General features: G+C 44.7%; 1 protein-coding gene across 1 annotated transcript in view; it reads right to left on the reverse strand.

Annotated features, from left to right (window-relative positions):
* Nucleotides 1–14,136, reverse strand: part of LOC121003740 (oocyte zinc finger protein XlCOF6-like) — an 88,452-nt gene that overhangs the window by 28,969 nt on the left and 45,347 nt on the right. The window contains exon 8 of the mRNA XM_040435614.1: nt 6,240–6,245. Coding sequence (XP_040291548.1) covers nt 6,240–6,245 — 6 coding nt within the window. The remainder of the gene's footprint in view (nt 1–6,239; nt 6,246–14,136) is intronic.

Raw genomic sequence — 14,136 nt, forward strand, 5'->3', positions numbered from 1 at the left:
CAAAGTCCCACCAATAGAAATAATCTGCCAGAGTGCATAGTGTTAACAATGCCCCAATAGTAATAATGCCCTTATTGTGCCCATACTAGTAAACATGTTCCCCATAGCTCCCCAGTACTAATACTTCTCCTTATAAAGTGTTCCAGTAGAAAAATACCCCCTAATGTGCGCCATTACAAAAACTACCCCCTTATAATGTGCTCTAGTACAAAAAATACCCCCTTACCTTTCAGATTAGACCCCCATATCAGACCCCCCCATCTCAGATCAGACCCCCTTTAGACCTCCATGTCAGACCCCAATTTCAGACCCCATTAGAACTTCATGTTAGAAACCCCCATATCAGACCTTAGACCAGACCCCCATTAGAACTCTCAGACCCCCCCATGTATCAGACCCCATTAGACCTCCATGTCAGAACCCCCCAATATCAGACCTCAGATCAGACCCCCAATAGACCTCCATGTCAGACCCCCAATATCAGACTTCAGATTAGACCCCCAATAGACCTCCATGTCAGACCCCCAATATCAGACTTCAGATTAGACCCCCATTAGACCTGCATGTTAGACCCACCCATATCAAACCTCAGACCAGACCCCCATTAGACCTTTAAGATTCCCCCATATAAGACCTCAGACCAGACCCCTCATTAGACCTCTTAGACCCCCCATATCAGACCTCAGATCAGACCCCCATTAGACTTCCAGACCCCGCCATATTAGACCTCTCAAACCCCCATATCAAACCTCAGATCAGACTTTAAGATAAATAAACTTACCTCTCTTGCTCCGCCGCCACTCTCCAGGTCCGGTGGTCTCCCAGGCTCTCTTGTCTTCTCAGGGTCAATGCTGCACAGTCATCAGGTCATAGTGCGCTCTGTGCGTCCTGACACTGTAGGCAGCCAGGACACAGCAGCACGGGCCCCAAGAAGAGCAAGCAGGGAGGGTGAGTACTGTGCTCATAGCGCTTCATTCCTCCCGCAGACTAGAGAGTGCTTCCATAATGGAAGCTCTTACCAGTATTCCCTATATAAGATGCACTGCATCTTATAAATGGAAAAATACAGCACCACAAGCAAAAGGGTCCCTGTGGGCCCCCTTGGCTTAGGGGCCCATTCACAACTGCGACTCCTATAGCTACGCCAGTGTTCACATATTTTAAGGTTTCGAGCATGTTCCCCCTTTTCCTTCTTTCCTCAAGGATCTACAGGTTATGTTCTCTCCTGTTCGGTTTAATGATAGAACCCCTCCACTATTTTTGTAGCCCGTCTCTGCACCCGTCTCATTTTATTATATCCTTTTTGTAGGTGGGGTCTCTAGAACTGGACACAGTATTCCAGATGTGGTCTCACTAGCGCTCTATACAGCGGGATCACAATCTCTCTTCCTACTGGTTATACCTCTAGCGATACAGCCAGGCATCCTACTTGCTGTACCAGTCTCCTGTCCACAATATGCTCTCATTTGAAGCTGCCTGATATGAGGACCTGGCAAGTCTTGGCTAACACAGAACTGCCAATATGATACTCAGATCTAAGGCTCTTGCACACCGCCTTGCGCGTTTTTGTGACAAGAATACTGGCTGTGTTTTTTTCCGCATTTTGCGGAACAGAACGTCCTGCCCTAAATAGAACTGTCCTATCCTTGTCCGTAATACGGAAGAAATGTGGATTGATTACACTTTTACCTCTTTATCTTAACTTCTTCAGATTACTGGCGACTGGCAATTCCTTTGTGTCCCTCCACTTTCTGCTGTGGATCTCATCTGGCAGAAACTCAACTGTAAATTAGGCCTTGGGTGCAATGACGGTGTCACCATTGATCTTGCTGCCCGCTCCTTTCTGTGGTCAGTCTCTTCCTGGCTGCTTAATTGACAAGGCCAGGCAGTGGCAAAGCAGCGAGAGGGAGAGGTTGGCCACAGAAATGAGCGGCGCTAGGGTGCAACAAGTGCAAAAGTAACACCTTGATTGCACCAAGAGCCTAATGTGCATATTAAAAAGGGTAGAGGTGAACCCAGACATATCCCCTTCTTCCCCCACTCAGCCCCTCTGAAATGAGCATCGCAGCATTTAATTTAAGAAAAAGTATTAATACCTTGGGAAAGGAACCTCAGATCAACAAAAAAAACACCTAGCAGTGTTCCCGGTGACTTCACCGGCACTGATGAGGAGGCTTTAGCGCTGCCCTAGCCATTTTACAGGCTAGGGCAGCACTAAAGCCCATCTATTAGTGCCAGTGTCACTGGGCTCACTGCTAGGCGGAACTTACTCATGGAGAGCCTGGTACGTCACCGGATCTCCAGAAAATACCCTTGCCCTGCGCAATTCAGCGCAGGGCAAGGGAGAGCATCGGAGTATTTAATGTCAGAGGGGCTGAGTGGGGGAAGAAGGGGATATGTCCTGAAAACCCTTTTAATGCTGTACCGTGGTATTTATTTGGCGCCGCTGAGGAGGTATTTTGTGCTGCACTGTGGTATCAGATGCTGGTGAGGTACCTAATGCTGTACTGTGGTATTTATTTGGCACTGCTGAGGAGGTATTTTGTGCTGCACTGTGGTATTGGATGCTGGTGAGGTACCTAATGCTGTACTGTGGTATTTATTTGGCACTGCTGAGGAGGTATTTTGTGCTGCACTGTGGTATCAGATGCTGGTGAGGTACCTAATGCTGTACTGTGGTATTTATTTGGCACTGCTGCTCATAGAGTATGATCATTGCATATGGTGCTATTGGGAAGGTATTGTATGTACGTGACCATGTGATTAGGCATTTCTGTGTTCTACTTTTATTTCCTTTCTTGTATTGATGGTTTAGATAGGGGCATGGCCAAGTAAAGCAAAATTTGCTGTTGTTGCATGCATTGCGCATCACTATTTTTACACAACATCATATGTGGGCTGGTGCTGTTTGTGTGCCAGGGCTGCTTTGTAATCCCAGTCCTGGTTTTTGATATCCAACTGAAAACAGAATTTCTAAAACTAGGGCTGGTCCCCTATCTCCAGCTCTGGTTTTAGAAAGTCAGGTCTTACCCATTTTGCCTCACTTCACCTCTCCACCCCCTCTCCCCCCCCCCCCCCCCAATAAATGACACAAAGAAAGTCAACTTAGTTTGGTTGTTTTTTCGTTGTAACCAGAAGCATAATTTTTTTTTTTTTTTAAGTACAAACATGCACCAACATGGTACGAAATAACATCAAATTAGGCATCAACATAGTGCTAACAAATCAGAGTGGCAATAAAAAAAATTCTAAGTCTAATAACTGCTGTTATGACACTGTACTAGCAGGAGGACTAGCAGTGGTTCCTTCTCTACGATTGTGGCCAGACTGCAGGGAGCTAAACTTGGAAGAAGGCCCAGTAGTAGGCGGCCCATAACAATCATTGCGGTAATTAGGGCGCTTTTCCTGGGAGTATACGGGAGGGAAGGTTCTATAGGCCACTGGCCTACAATGAAGTGGCCTGGGAGCAGAAGGTCTGGGTATTTGAGGGGTTGGTGGCGGAGGGGTTACAGATGTACTGGCCTCTGCTCGCATGAGCCACTGGTTGATCATCATGAAGAACTCCTGGGGATCGTTGGGAGGCGTTGCTGCCTCCAGCACTGCCATCAGGGCTGCTTTGGTCCGAAGTTGTCGATTTTGTGGAATCTTACGAAGATGGGGTGCAAGGCTTCTGAGGAAGGTCTCCTCTTCTTTCCTGCTCTGATTTAGATAGTGTATGACCATGGAGTTGATTAGAGCCCTATTGTCTACCTGAGCAAAAGCGGCAAGACCCCCTCTTCTCCTCCGGTTTGCAGCCCTGCTGGCTGGTTGTGGCTGTTCACCACCGAACAAAGTCTCCGGGAGTGATAAATCTTCCATTGCCACTGGTGAAGACTGGGTGCTCGCAGGTGAGGCAGTCTCTGGGTCAGAAGTCTCAGTTTTTGACGTGTCCTTCTCTTGATCATAAAGGCTCTCTTTTGTGCTATAAAAAAAAAAAGGAAGAAAAAATTCAAGCTACTTCAAACTTTCAAGTTGCCATATTTGAATGATATTCCTATATTGCCATATTGCCATATACTGTAACATTACCATTCTTAACAGTACTGTATAATGATGATATGAATTAACCATATTAGCATATGGTGTTACCATACTGCAATTTTCCATTACCATCAACTATTACCATTTATTACTAGTACTGCCATACACGTACTGGCAAAAAAAGAAACAAACAATGGAAAAAAGTTTAAAAAAAAAATACTTACGATGGCAGATCTATGACATCCTGCAGAAATATCTTCTGCGTGGTCAAGATGTATGGTCTCTTGGTAGGGGGGGCATCTTCTCTGTTGGTCTTAAGGATGTCTTTAGCTAAAAAAAAAAATCTAACATTATAAAAATTTCATATTTCTGAGTGTGAAAAATAAGCAGTTACATTTTCAAAATAGTGCACCAACACTATCTGGGCCACATGGCAGAAATAAAGGGGTCATCTATGGTAGCGCCAACTCAGAGTTGTATGGCAGTAATAGGCAGCCTTTACTTTTTGGGGAACAGCTATGGCTGCACTTACCATATTGTTCACGTTCTGCTCTTGTCCCTCTTGTCCGGAGGAGTAAAAAAACAACTCTTAGCATTTGAGGAGTATTTTCCGCTGATGAGGAGTACGAAATAAGGCACTGGGCTTTTTTTTTTTTTCTCTAGCCATAACTTTTTTTATTTTTCTATCGGTTTAGCCACATGAGGGCTTGAGTGAACTGTACATTTTAGTGACACCATTTTTGGGGGACATATAACTTGATAGCTTTTTTAAAAAAAAGGAGTTCCTCCACTGCTTTTTGCACTTTCAATTTTGCAATGTTCACTGTGTGACAATACTAGGATGTTACTGTTATCCTATGGGTCAGTCCAGTTACGGTGATACCAAATATGTGTAGTTTTATGTGTTTTTTTCGACTTTTGCACAATAATAGTGTGTCTCATTATGTCGATCAATTCCAAAAGCCAGGAATCACTCATTTTTGAGTAGATGTCACAGTATGTAGATTCCATTGGGAATTTTTGGGGGGTTCATGGAACTTCTTGATTAAAATTTATTATTTTTTGGGGGGGCTGGGGTGAATAAGAAAAAACAATTCTGTATTTTTTGCGCTTTTGTTGACGGGGTGGTTAAAATAATGTTATCTTTACTATACTGATTCTGGCAAACACAGTGTGGTGTGTGTTTTTTTAATCACACAATAAAAACACTTTATATGAAAAAAAAAAATTATTTTATTTTTTTAATAAACATTATTGATCTATAACTAGTTTTTAGTCCCTCTAGTAGATATCACTTGCATAATGCAGTGGTATTCTTACATATCCAAAAAGAAATCCAAAAATCTATATATTTTCCATATATCACAACACTGCATGATCAATAACTGGATTTCCATAGGAGACCAGTCAATATATTTGTAAGGACTAAACCATTATGTAACATGTTATTGTATGCCATGACACCCCTCCCCCAGACAATAGCCATTCAGTGTCTGCATGGCATAAATAGCTGAGGGCGTGCTGGGCTTTGTAGTGCCAATAAGCATTTTTAGCTATATATATATGCAGGCATAGGTCTTCTAATGTGTATTAAAAACATAAGTATACCCCCGTCCACCTTATAAATACAGTAAAATCATGTTTGATAACCTGATAGAATCGCTCTCCTTTGCGCCCAAGGGGCGGCGTTTCAGCTCCACTTAAGCCCAGCCGCGCCCCAACCGCCGTTTTCAAGCGCCGCCCAGCTCATCAATATTCACTTTGCTGGGCGGCTTCTGCTGTCCCCGACGCAGGCACTTTTTCACACATATCTGCAGCAAGACATGTAGTGGCTGTGATCGCAAAGCCGGCGCAGGTGCAGCTGAAGCTGCTTCAGTGATGTTTATGGGACGCAGGCGCAGTATCAATGTGGCCACTGGGAGTGCCGGGCAAGGTATCCCGCACATGCCCAGAAGCTGCAAGTGAGGCCGATGCCCATAGCTTTCTATTGGGCATGCGCGGGATCTCGGAGCGTCGGGGACAGCAGAAGCCGCCCAGCGAAGTGAATATTGATGAGCTGGGCGGCGCTTGAAAACGGCGGTTGGGGCACAAGTGGAGCTGAAACGCCGCCCCTTGGGCGCAAAGGAGAGTGATTCTATCAGGTTATCAAACATGAATTTACTGTATTTATAAGGTGGACAGGGGGTATACTTATATGTTTTTAATACACATTAGAAGACCTATACCTGCATATATATATAGCTAAAAATGCTTATTGGGCCTGACAGTGTCCCTTTAAGGCTACAGGTTGCTTTTTTCACATTAGCTCATTGTATGATGCAAACACAAAGGGTAACCACAACCCTATGACAACAGCCAGGGCCCACTCGGCACACAGGATCAGGCACTGCAGGTGGTCAACAGCCCGGTGACTACAGCAAGCCACACTAACCTGAGCATTACACTGCCCGGCGGTGCTAAGCTCTGCCCCAATCCATTTATATCAGCATATGTCTTACCAGTAACCAATCAGTGGGCCTGTTATGGCTGCTCTCACATGAGGTGTACACAAGAGAAGCGCTGGGATTGGCTGGGGGTATTGTCAATATAGACATACTAATGCGTAGAGCAACACATTAATTTTTTTTCTGAGAGTAAAACTGCCTGTACAGGCGTATATGATGCTTGCACACGCGTTATTGCGACTTCTGCTGACATGGGAACATTTCCTCTATCCCAAGCTGCATCTTTTTGGATGCGGTCATGATAGGACTCGACCATTGAGTCTCACAGCTCTGCCCTGTTTAGGACCAGTGTTATGAGCCTCTACATGTCCATATAGCATGGCGTGGTGTCCGTGGCTCCAGCTTTAAAATAAATAGTGATGAACTGATATAGGGCGGATGCAAACTGTGTTCATGGAGAAAGAGTTTTTTGTTCTTAACCCCTTAGGGACGCATGACGTACTGGTACGGCATGTTTCCCGAGTCCTTAAGGACCCATGACGTACCGTTACGTCATGGCTTTAAATCGCGATTCCGGCGCCGCGGGGGTTAATCGGAACAGGATGCCGGCTGAAATCATCCTGCCGGCATCCTGTAACAACGCAGGGGGGGGGGTCATTTGACCCCCCCGTATCGGCGATCGCAGAAAACAGCAGGTCAATTCAGACCTGCGGTTTTCTGCGTTTCCGGTCCATTCGGGTCTCCGGTGATCCGATGAACCGGAAAAAGACTGTGATCGGTGGCGTGATTACACACCACCAATCACAGTCCGTGCATTTGGAGAGGCGGTGCTGGCCATGGTGCTGATGCCTGCTGTCCAGGGTGCTGATTGGTGCAGGGGAGAGAGGCGCGAGACTCAAACTTCCTGCGCTCCTCTCTCCCTTCCTCTTCCTGTTCTGCACGAGCACCCTGCAGCACCGTCCAGCACCAGCTCCTGAGTCCCCCTAATCACCATCCATCACCCTCCTGCACCCATCACCCTCCAGGTAGGTTAGGGTCAGTGAGGGAGAGGCACCGTTAGGCAGGAAAAGAAGGGAAAAGTTAGTTAGGAAAAAAAAAAAAAAGAACTTTTATCTAAACTTTCTTTGTTCCATCTTTCAGACCCCAGACCCCCCCCCTGCCACTTTCCCCCCACCACCAGCCGCCCCCCCACCACCAGATTCCCACAGTGGGGTTTACTGAAATTGACTTTTTTAGTGTTTTTTTCAGTAACCCACTGGTGAATCTGATGGTGGAGCAGACAAACCTGTACGCCCAGCAGACGAACCTGTACGCCCAACAGTTGGTCGCTCAAAACCCCGGCTCATTTTTGGCTAGACCTGGTGGCTGCATGCCGGTCAGTGCAGCAAAGATGAGGACATTTTGGGGCCTCGTGCTGCATATGGGTCTAGTGCAAAAACCCAGTGTCAGGCAATACTGGAGTGGGGACGTCCTCTACCAGACGCCACTCTACAGTATGGCCATGACACGTCCCCGGTTTGAGGCCATCCGGAAATGTCTGCATTATTCCGATAATGCAGCATGTCCCCCCCGAGGTGATCCTGCCTATGACCGTCTGTATAAGATACGGCCGGTCATCGATCACTTCGGGGCCAAATTTACGCAGGTCTACGTACCTGGAATGGAGGTCGCGGTTGATGAGTCTCTCGTTGCGTTCAAGGGGAGACTCAGTTTCCGCCAATACATTCCCACAAAGCGGGCGAGGTATGGCGTGAAGCTATACAAAATTTGTGAGAGTACCTCAGGGTACACTTACAAATTTTGTGTGTATGAGGGGCGAGATTCCCGTATTCAACCCCCAGAATGTCCCCCCACTCTGGGTATTAGCGGGAAACTCGTGTGGGACCTTATGTACCCACTGCTGGATAAGGGTTACCACTTGTACGTGGATAGCTTTTATACCAGCATTCCCTTGTTCAGGTCCCTTGCCGCCAGATCCACGTTCGCTTGTGGGACCGTGCGGAAAAATCAACGCGGCCTCCCTGCCCACCCCCTCCAGGTACCTATCCCCAGGGGTGAGACCCGTGCCCTTACCACTGGAAACCTGTTGCTGGTCAGATATAAGGACAAGAGGGATGTCCTTATGCTGTCCACAATCCACGGTAACAGCACCACCCCTGTCCCTGTGTGAGGTACCGCGGCAACGGTCCTCAAGCCCGATTGTATCGTCGACTACAATCGGTATATGGGAGGAGTTGATCTCTCTGATCAAGTCCTCAAGCCATATAATGCTATGTGCAAAACCCGGGCATGGTACAAAAAAGTCTACTTGGTGCAGGTTGCCATGTACAACTCTTTTTTGTACTATCCCGAAGCGCTGGCAACACAGGGACATTCCTCCAATTCTATGAGGCAGTCCTCAAGGCCCTGATCTTTTCGGACCGGGAAAGAGCAGGCCGGAGTACCTCGGGAACTGGAGGCCCCGGATCGTCCCTGGCCAACATTTTCCAGGTGTGGTCCCCCATACTGGAAAGAAGGGACGAACCCAAAAAAGATGCAGAGTGTGTCACAAGAGGGGGATACGGAAGGACACCACCACTCAGTGTGACACTTGCCCCGATCATCTGGGCCTCTGCGTTATCGATTGCTTCAGGGAGTATCACACTTCCATGGAGTACTAATTTTTTTTAATCCCCAACAGTCCACTAGAGAACATAAAAAACTATGACTCTCAGACTTTTTCCCCCCAAAAAAATATTAGTTTTAGTGCAGGCATCCTCAAACTGCGGCCCTCCAGATGTTGTTAAACTATAACTCCCAGCATGCCCAGACAACCTACAGCCATCAGCAGGGCATGGTGGGAATTGTAGTTTTACAACATCTGGAGGGCCGCAGTTTTTAGGATGCCTGCTTAGTGTCTCCAAAGTCTGAGAGCCATACATATTGGGCATCGTCGCGTGCGTAAAAGTCGTCGCTATAAAAATAACATTTGACCAAACCCCTCGGATGAACAGCGTTAAAAATATAAAATAAAAACGGTGCCAAAACACCAATTTTTGGGCAAAATTTCCATTTGAATCCTTTTTTCCGGTAATAAAGCCAGGGTTAACAGCCAAACAAAACTAAATATTTATTGCCCTGATTCTGTAGTTTGCAGGAAACACCCCATATGTGGTCGTAAATGGCTATATAGCCGCACGGCAGGGCGTAGAACGAAGGGAACTCCATATGGTTTCTGGAAGGCAGATTTTGATGGACTGTTTTTTTTTTTCACACCATGTCCCATTAGAAGCCGCCCCTGATGTAGCCTAGACTAGAAACTCCAAAAAAGTGACCCCATCTAAGAAACTACACCCCTCAAGGTATTCAAAAGTTACTTTACAAACTATGTTAACCCTTTAGGTGTTCCACAAAACTAAATTGCGAATGTAGAAACAATTTTAGAATTTAAATTTTTTGTTACCTTGCCTCAAAAAAGTGTAATATAGAGCAACCAAAAATCATATTTACCCCTAAAATAGTCCCAAAACAACAACCACCTTATCCCGTAGTTTCCTAGATGGGGTCACTTTTATGGAGTTTCTACTCTAGGGGTGCATCAGGGGGCTTGAAAGGGTACATGGTGTAAATAAACCAGTCCAGCAAAATCTGCCTTCCAAAAACCATATGGCGTTCCCGTTCTTCTATGTCCTGCCGTTTAGCCAAATAGTAGTTTACGACCACATATGGGGTGTTTCTGCAAACTACAGAATCAGGGCAACCCATTTTGAGTTTTGTTTGGCTGTTAACCCATTTTTTCCAGTAATAAAGTAAGGGTTAAATTGGAAAATTGTCCAAAAAATAGAAATTTCAAAATTGTTTCTCCATCTGCCATTAACTCTTGTGGAACACCTAAAGGGTTAACAAAGTTTGTAAACCCAGTTTTGAATACCTTGAGGGGTGTACTTTCTTAGATGGAGTCACTTTTTTGAAATTTCTTTTCTAGGGGTGCAATAGAGGGCTTCAAATGGGACATGGTATAAACAAAACCAGTCCTGCAAAATCTGCCTTGCAAAACCCATATGGTGTTCCCCTCCTTCTATGTCCTCCCGTTTGGCCAAACAGTAGTTTACGACCACATATGGGGTGTTTCTGCAAACTACAGAATCAGGGCAACCCATATTGAGTTTTGTTTGGCAGTTAACCCTTGTTTTTTTCCTGGAAAAAATTGATTATGTTGGAAAATTTTCCAAAAAATCTAAATTCTTAAATTTTATGTCCATTTGCCATGAAGTCTTGTGGAAGACCTAAAGGGTTAACAAAGTTTGTAAAAACAGTTTTGAATACCTTGAGGGGTGTAGTTTCTAGAATGGGGAGGTTTCTATTATCTAAGGCTCACAATATGACTTCAAACCTGAACTGGTCCATAAAAAGTGGGATTTTGAAGATTTCTGAAAAATTTCTAAATTTGCTTCTAAACTTCTAAGCCTTGTAACATCCCCAAAAAATAAAATATCATTCCCAAAATGCTACAAACATGAAGTAGACATATGGGGAATGTAAAGTCATCACAATTTTTGGGGGTATTACTATGTATTACAGAAGTAGAGAAACTGAAACTTTGAAATTTGATAATTTTTCCAAATTTTTGGTAAATATGGTATTTTTTTATGCAAAGAAATTAACTTTTTTTTACCCAATTTTAGCAGTGTCATGAAGTACAATATGTGATGAAAAAACAATCTCAGAACGGCCTGGGTAAGTCAAAGCGTTTTAAAGTTATCAGCACTTAAAGTGACACTGGTCAGATTTGCAAAAAATGGCCAAGTCCTTAAGGTGAAATAGGGCTGAGTCCTTAAGGGGTTAAGTTGGGTTTTGGGAAGTTGGTTAGGGGAACTTATTAGGGGAAAAAAAAACAGGAAAAAGCAGGGATTCTGTCTGTATAAATCATTTATTTCTCTGTACAAGCAAGTGTAAGATCATTTACAGCCATTCATATCTATGTCAAAGCAATGGTATGTAAACTCTTGTAATCCTTCTATATGCAGACTTTTTCCTGGAATAAAAAATTTTGTTTAATTTTTTTCTATAAATAGTGACAGTAGGTGACCCTAAAGGTTACTTCTTCTGCAGATCAGCTCTTATATACATACTATTCTCTTCTTCACCTTTAAGGCTCCATTCACACATCCGCAAATGGGTCCGCATCCGTTCCGCAATTTTGCGGAACGGGTGCGGACCCATTCATTTTCTATGGGGACGGAAAGGATGCGGACAGCACACAGTGTGCTGTCAGCATCCGCATTTGCCGAGCGCGGCCCCGATCTTCAGGACAAGAATAGGCATTTCTATAGGGGTGCCGGGCGAGTGTGTTGCGGATACGCAATTTGCGGGTCCGCAACACACCACGGACGTGTGAATGGAGCCTAACACGAGCGAGTTTTCTCCGCGGGTGCAATGCGTGATGTGAACGCATAGCACCCGCACTGAATCCTGACCCATTTATTTCAATAGGTCTGTGTACATGAGCGTTTGTTCTTTTCACGCATCAGTTCTGCGTTGCGTGAAAAACGCAGCATGTTCTATATTCTGCGTTTTTCACGCAGCCCTGGCCCCATAGAAGTAAATGGGTCTTCAGTGAAAAACGCAGTGCACCCGCGCAGAAAAAACTGAACAACTGAACACAATCGCAGATAAAACTGACTGAACTTGCTTGCACTGAACGCACCTTGAACGCATCCGGACCTAATCCGTATCGTTCGTGTGAAAGAGGCCTTGGAAACATCCTGCCAAAATTTGCATTATTTTTTTCACTCACATAGATGTATGAGGACTTGTTTTTTGCAATAAGGCCTCTTTCACACGTGCGTCATATTTTTGGCCCGGATAAGAGGCGGGTGCGTTGCGGGAAAATGCGCAATTTTTCCGCGCGAGTGCAAAGCATTGTAATGCGTTTTGCACTCGCGTGAGAAAAATCGCGCATGTTTGGTACCCAAACCCGAACTTCTTCACAGAAGTTCGGGCTTGGGATCGGTGTTCTGTAGATGGTATTATTTTCCCTTATAACATAGTTATAAGGGAAAATAATAGCATTCTGAATACAGAATGCATAGTAAAATAGCGCTGGAGGGGTTAAAAAATAAATTAAAAATTATTTAACTCACCTTAATCCACTTGTTCGCGCAGCCAGGCTTCTCTTCTGTCTTCATCTGTGCTGTGAGCAACAGGACCTTTGATGACATCACTACGTTCATCACATGGTCCATCACATGATCCATCACCATGGTGATGGATCATGTGATGAGCGTAGTGACGTCATCAAAGGTCCTATTGCTCACAGATAAAGACAGAAGAGATGCCGGCTGCGCGAACAAGTGGATTAAGTTAAAAAAAATAATAATAATTTTAACCCCTCCATTCCTATTGTACTATGCATTCTGTATTCAGAATGCTATTATTTTCCCTTATAACCATGTTATAAGGGGAAATAATAATGATCGGGTCCCCATCCCGATCGTCACCTAGCAACCGTGCGTGAAAATCGCACCGCATCCGCTTGCGGATGCTTCCGATTTTCACGCAACCCCATTTATTTCTATGCACAAAGAGGACGCACAAAGAGGAGCATGCTGCAATTTTCACGCAATGCACAAGTGATGCGTGAAAATCACCGCTCGTGTGCACAGCCCCATAGAAATGAATGGGTCAGGATTCAGTGCGGGTGCAATGCGTTCACCTCCCACATTGCACCCGCGCGGAATACTCGCCCGTGTGAAAGGGGCCTAAAAGTTGTACTTTCTAATGGCACCATTTTATGCTGCATATGATTTAGTGGGAAGCAGGAAAAAAATTCCAAATTGGGAGGTATTGAAAAAACAAAGCAGTTCTGCCACGGTTTTATGGGTTTTGTTTTTATGACTCGTGTTCTTCATTCTCTGGGTCAGTACAATTACAACAATAGCACATGAATATATATTTTTTTGTTTATTTTTTTAAAGGGGTTCTGTAGTTCTTTTTAACTGATGATCCATTTTCTGTAGAGATCATCAGCATCTGATCAGCAAGGGTCCGACACCCGGGACCCCTGCCGATCAGCTGTTTGAGACGGCAGCAGCGCTCCTTCTCTGCGTTTACCTCATGCCCAGTGATGTCACGACTAGTATCACTGGCCTGGGCGGGGCTAAGCTCCGCTCACTTAAATAGGGTTTAGCCCTGCCCAGGCCAGTGATAATAGTCGTGACGTCACTGTGCTTGAGGGAAACAGAAAGAAGGCCGCGGCGCTCATGTAGCTGATCGGCGGTGATCATGGGTGTCGGACCCCTGCCAATTAGATGCTGATGATTTATCCAATTAAGAAGAACTGCAGAACCCCTTTAATACTGAAAACATGTTTTTTCTTTTTATCGCCATATTCTCACCATCATAACTTTTTTATAGTTATGTCTATGCAGTTTTGTGGGGGCTAATATTTTTTTTAGCAAAACAATCTGTAGTTTTTATTGATACCGTTTTGCAGTGTGTATGAGTTTTTGATCACTTTTAATTCAATCTTTTTTGGGAGGTGAACCGACGATGGTGAATTGGCCATTTAGATTTTTTTTGTCCTGTTACACTGTTCACCATATTGGATAAATATTTTTATATAAAAGTCTGGGTGTTTTCAGACACGCCGATAACTATGATGTTCATTTTTTTATTGTTTATTTATTTTTAT

Source organism: Bufo bufo, chromosome 6 (assembly GCF_905171765.1).
Source record: "Bufo bufo chromosome 6, aBufBuf1.1, whole genome shotgun sequence".
NCBI classification, from domain to species: Eukaryota; Metazoa; Chordata; class Amphibia; order Anura; family Bufonidae; genus Bufo; species Bufo bufo.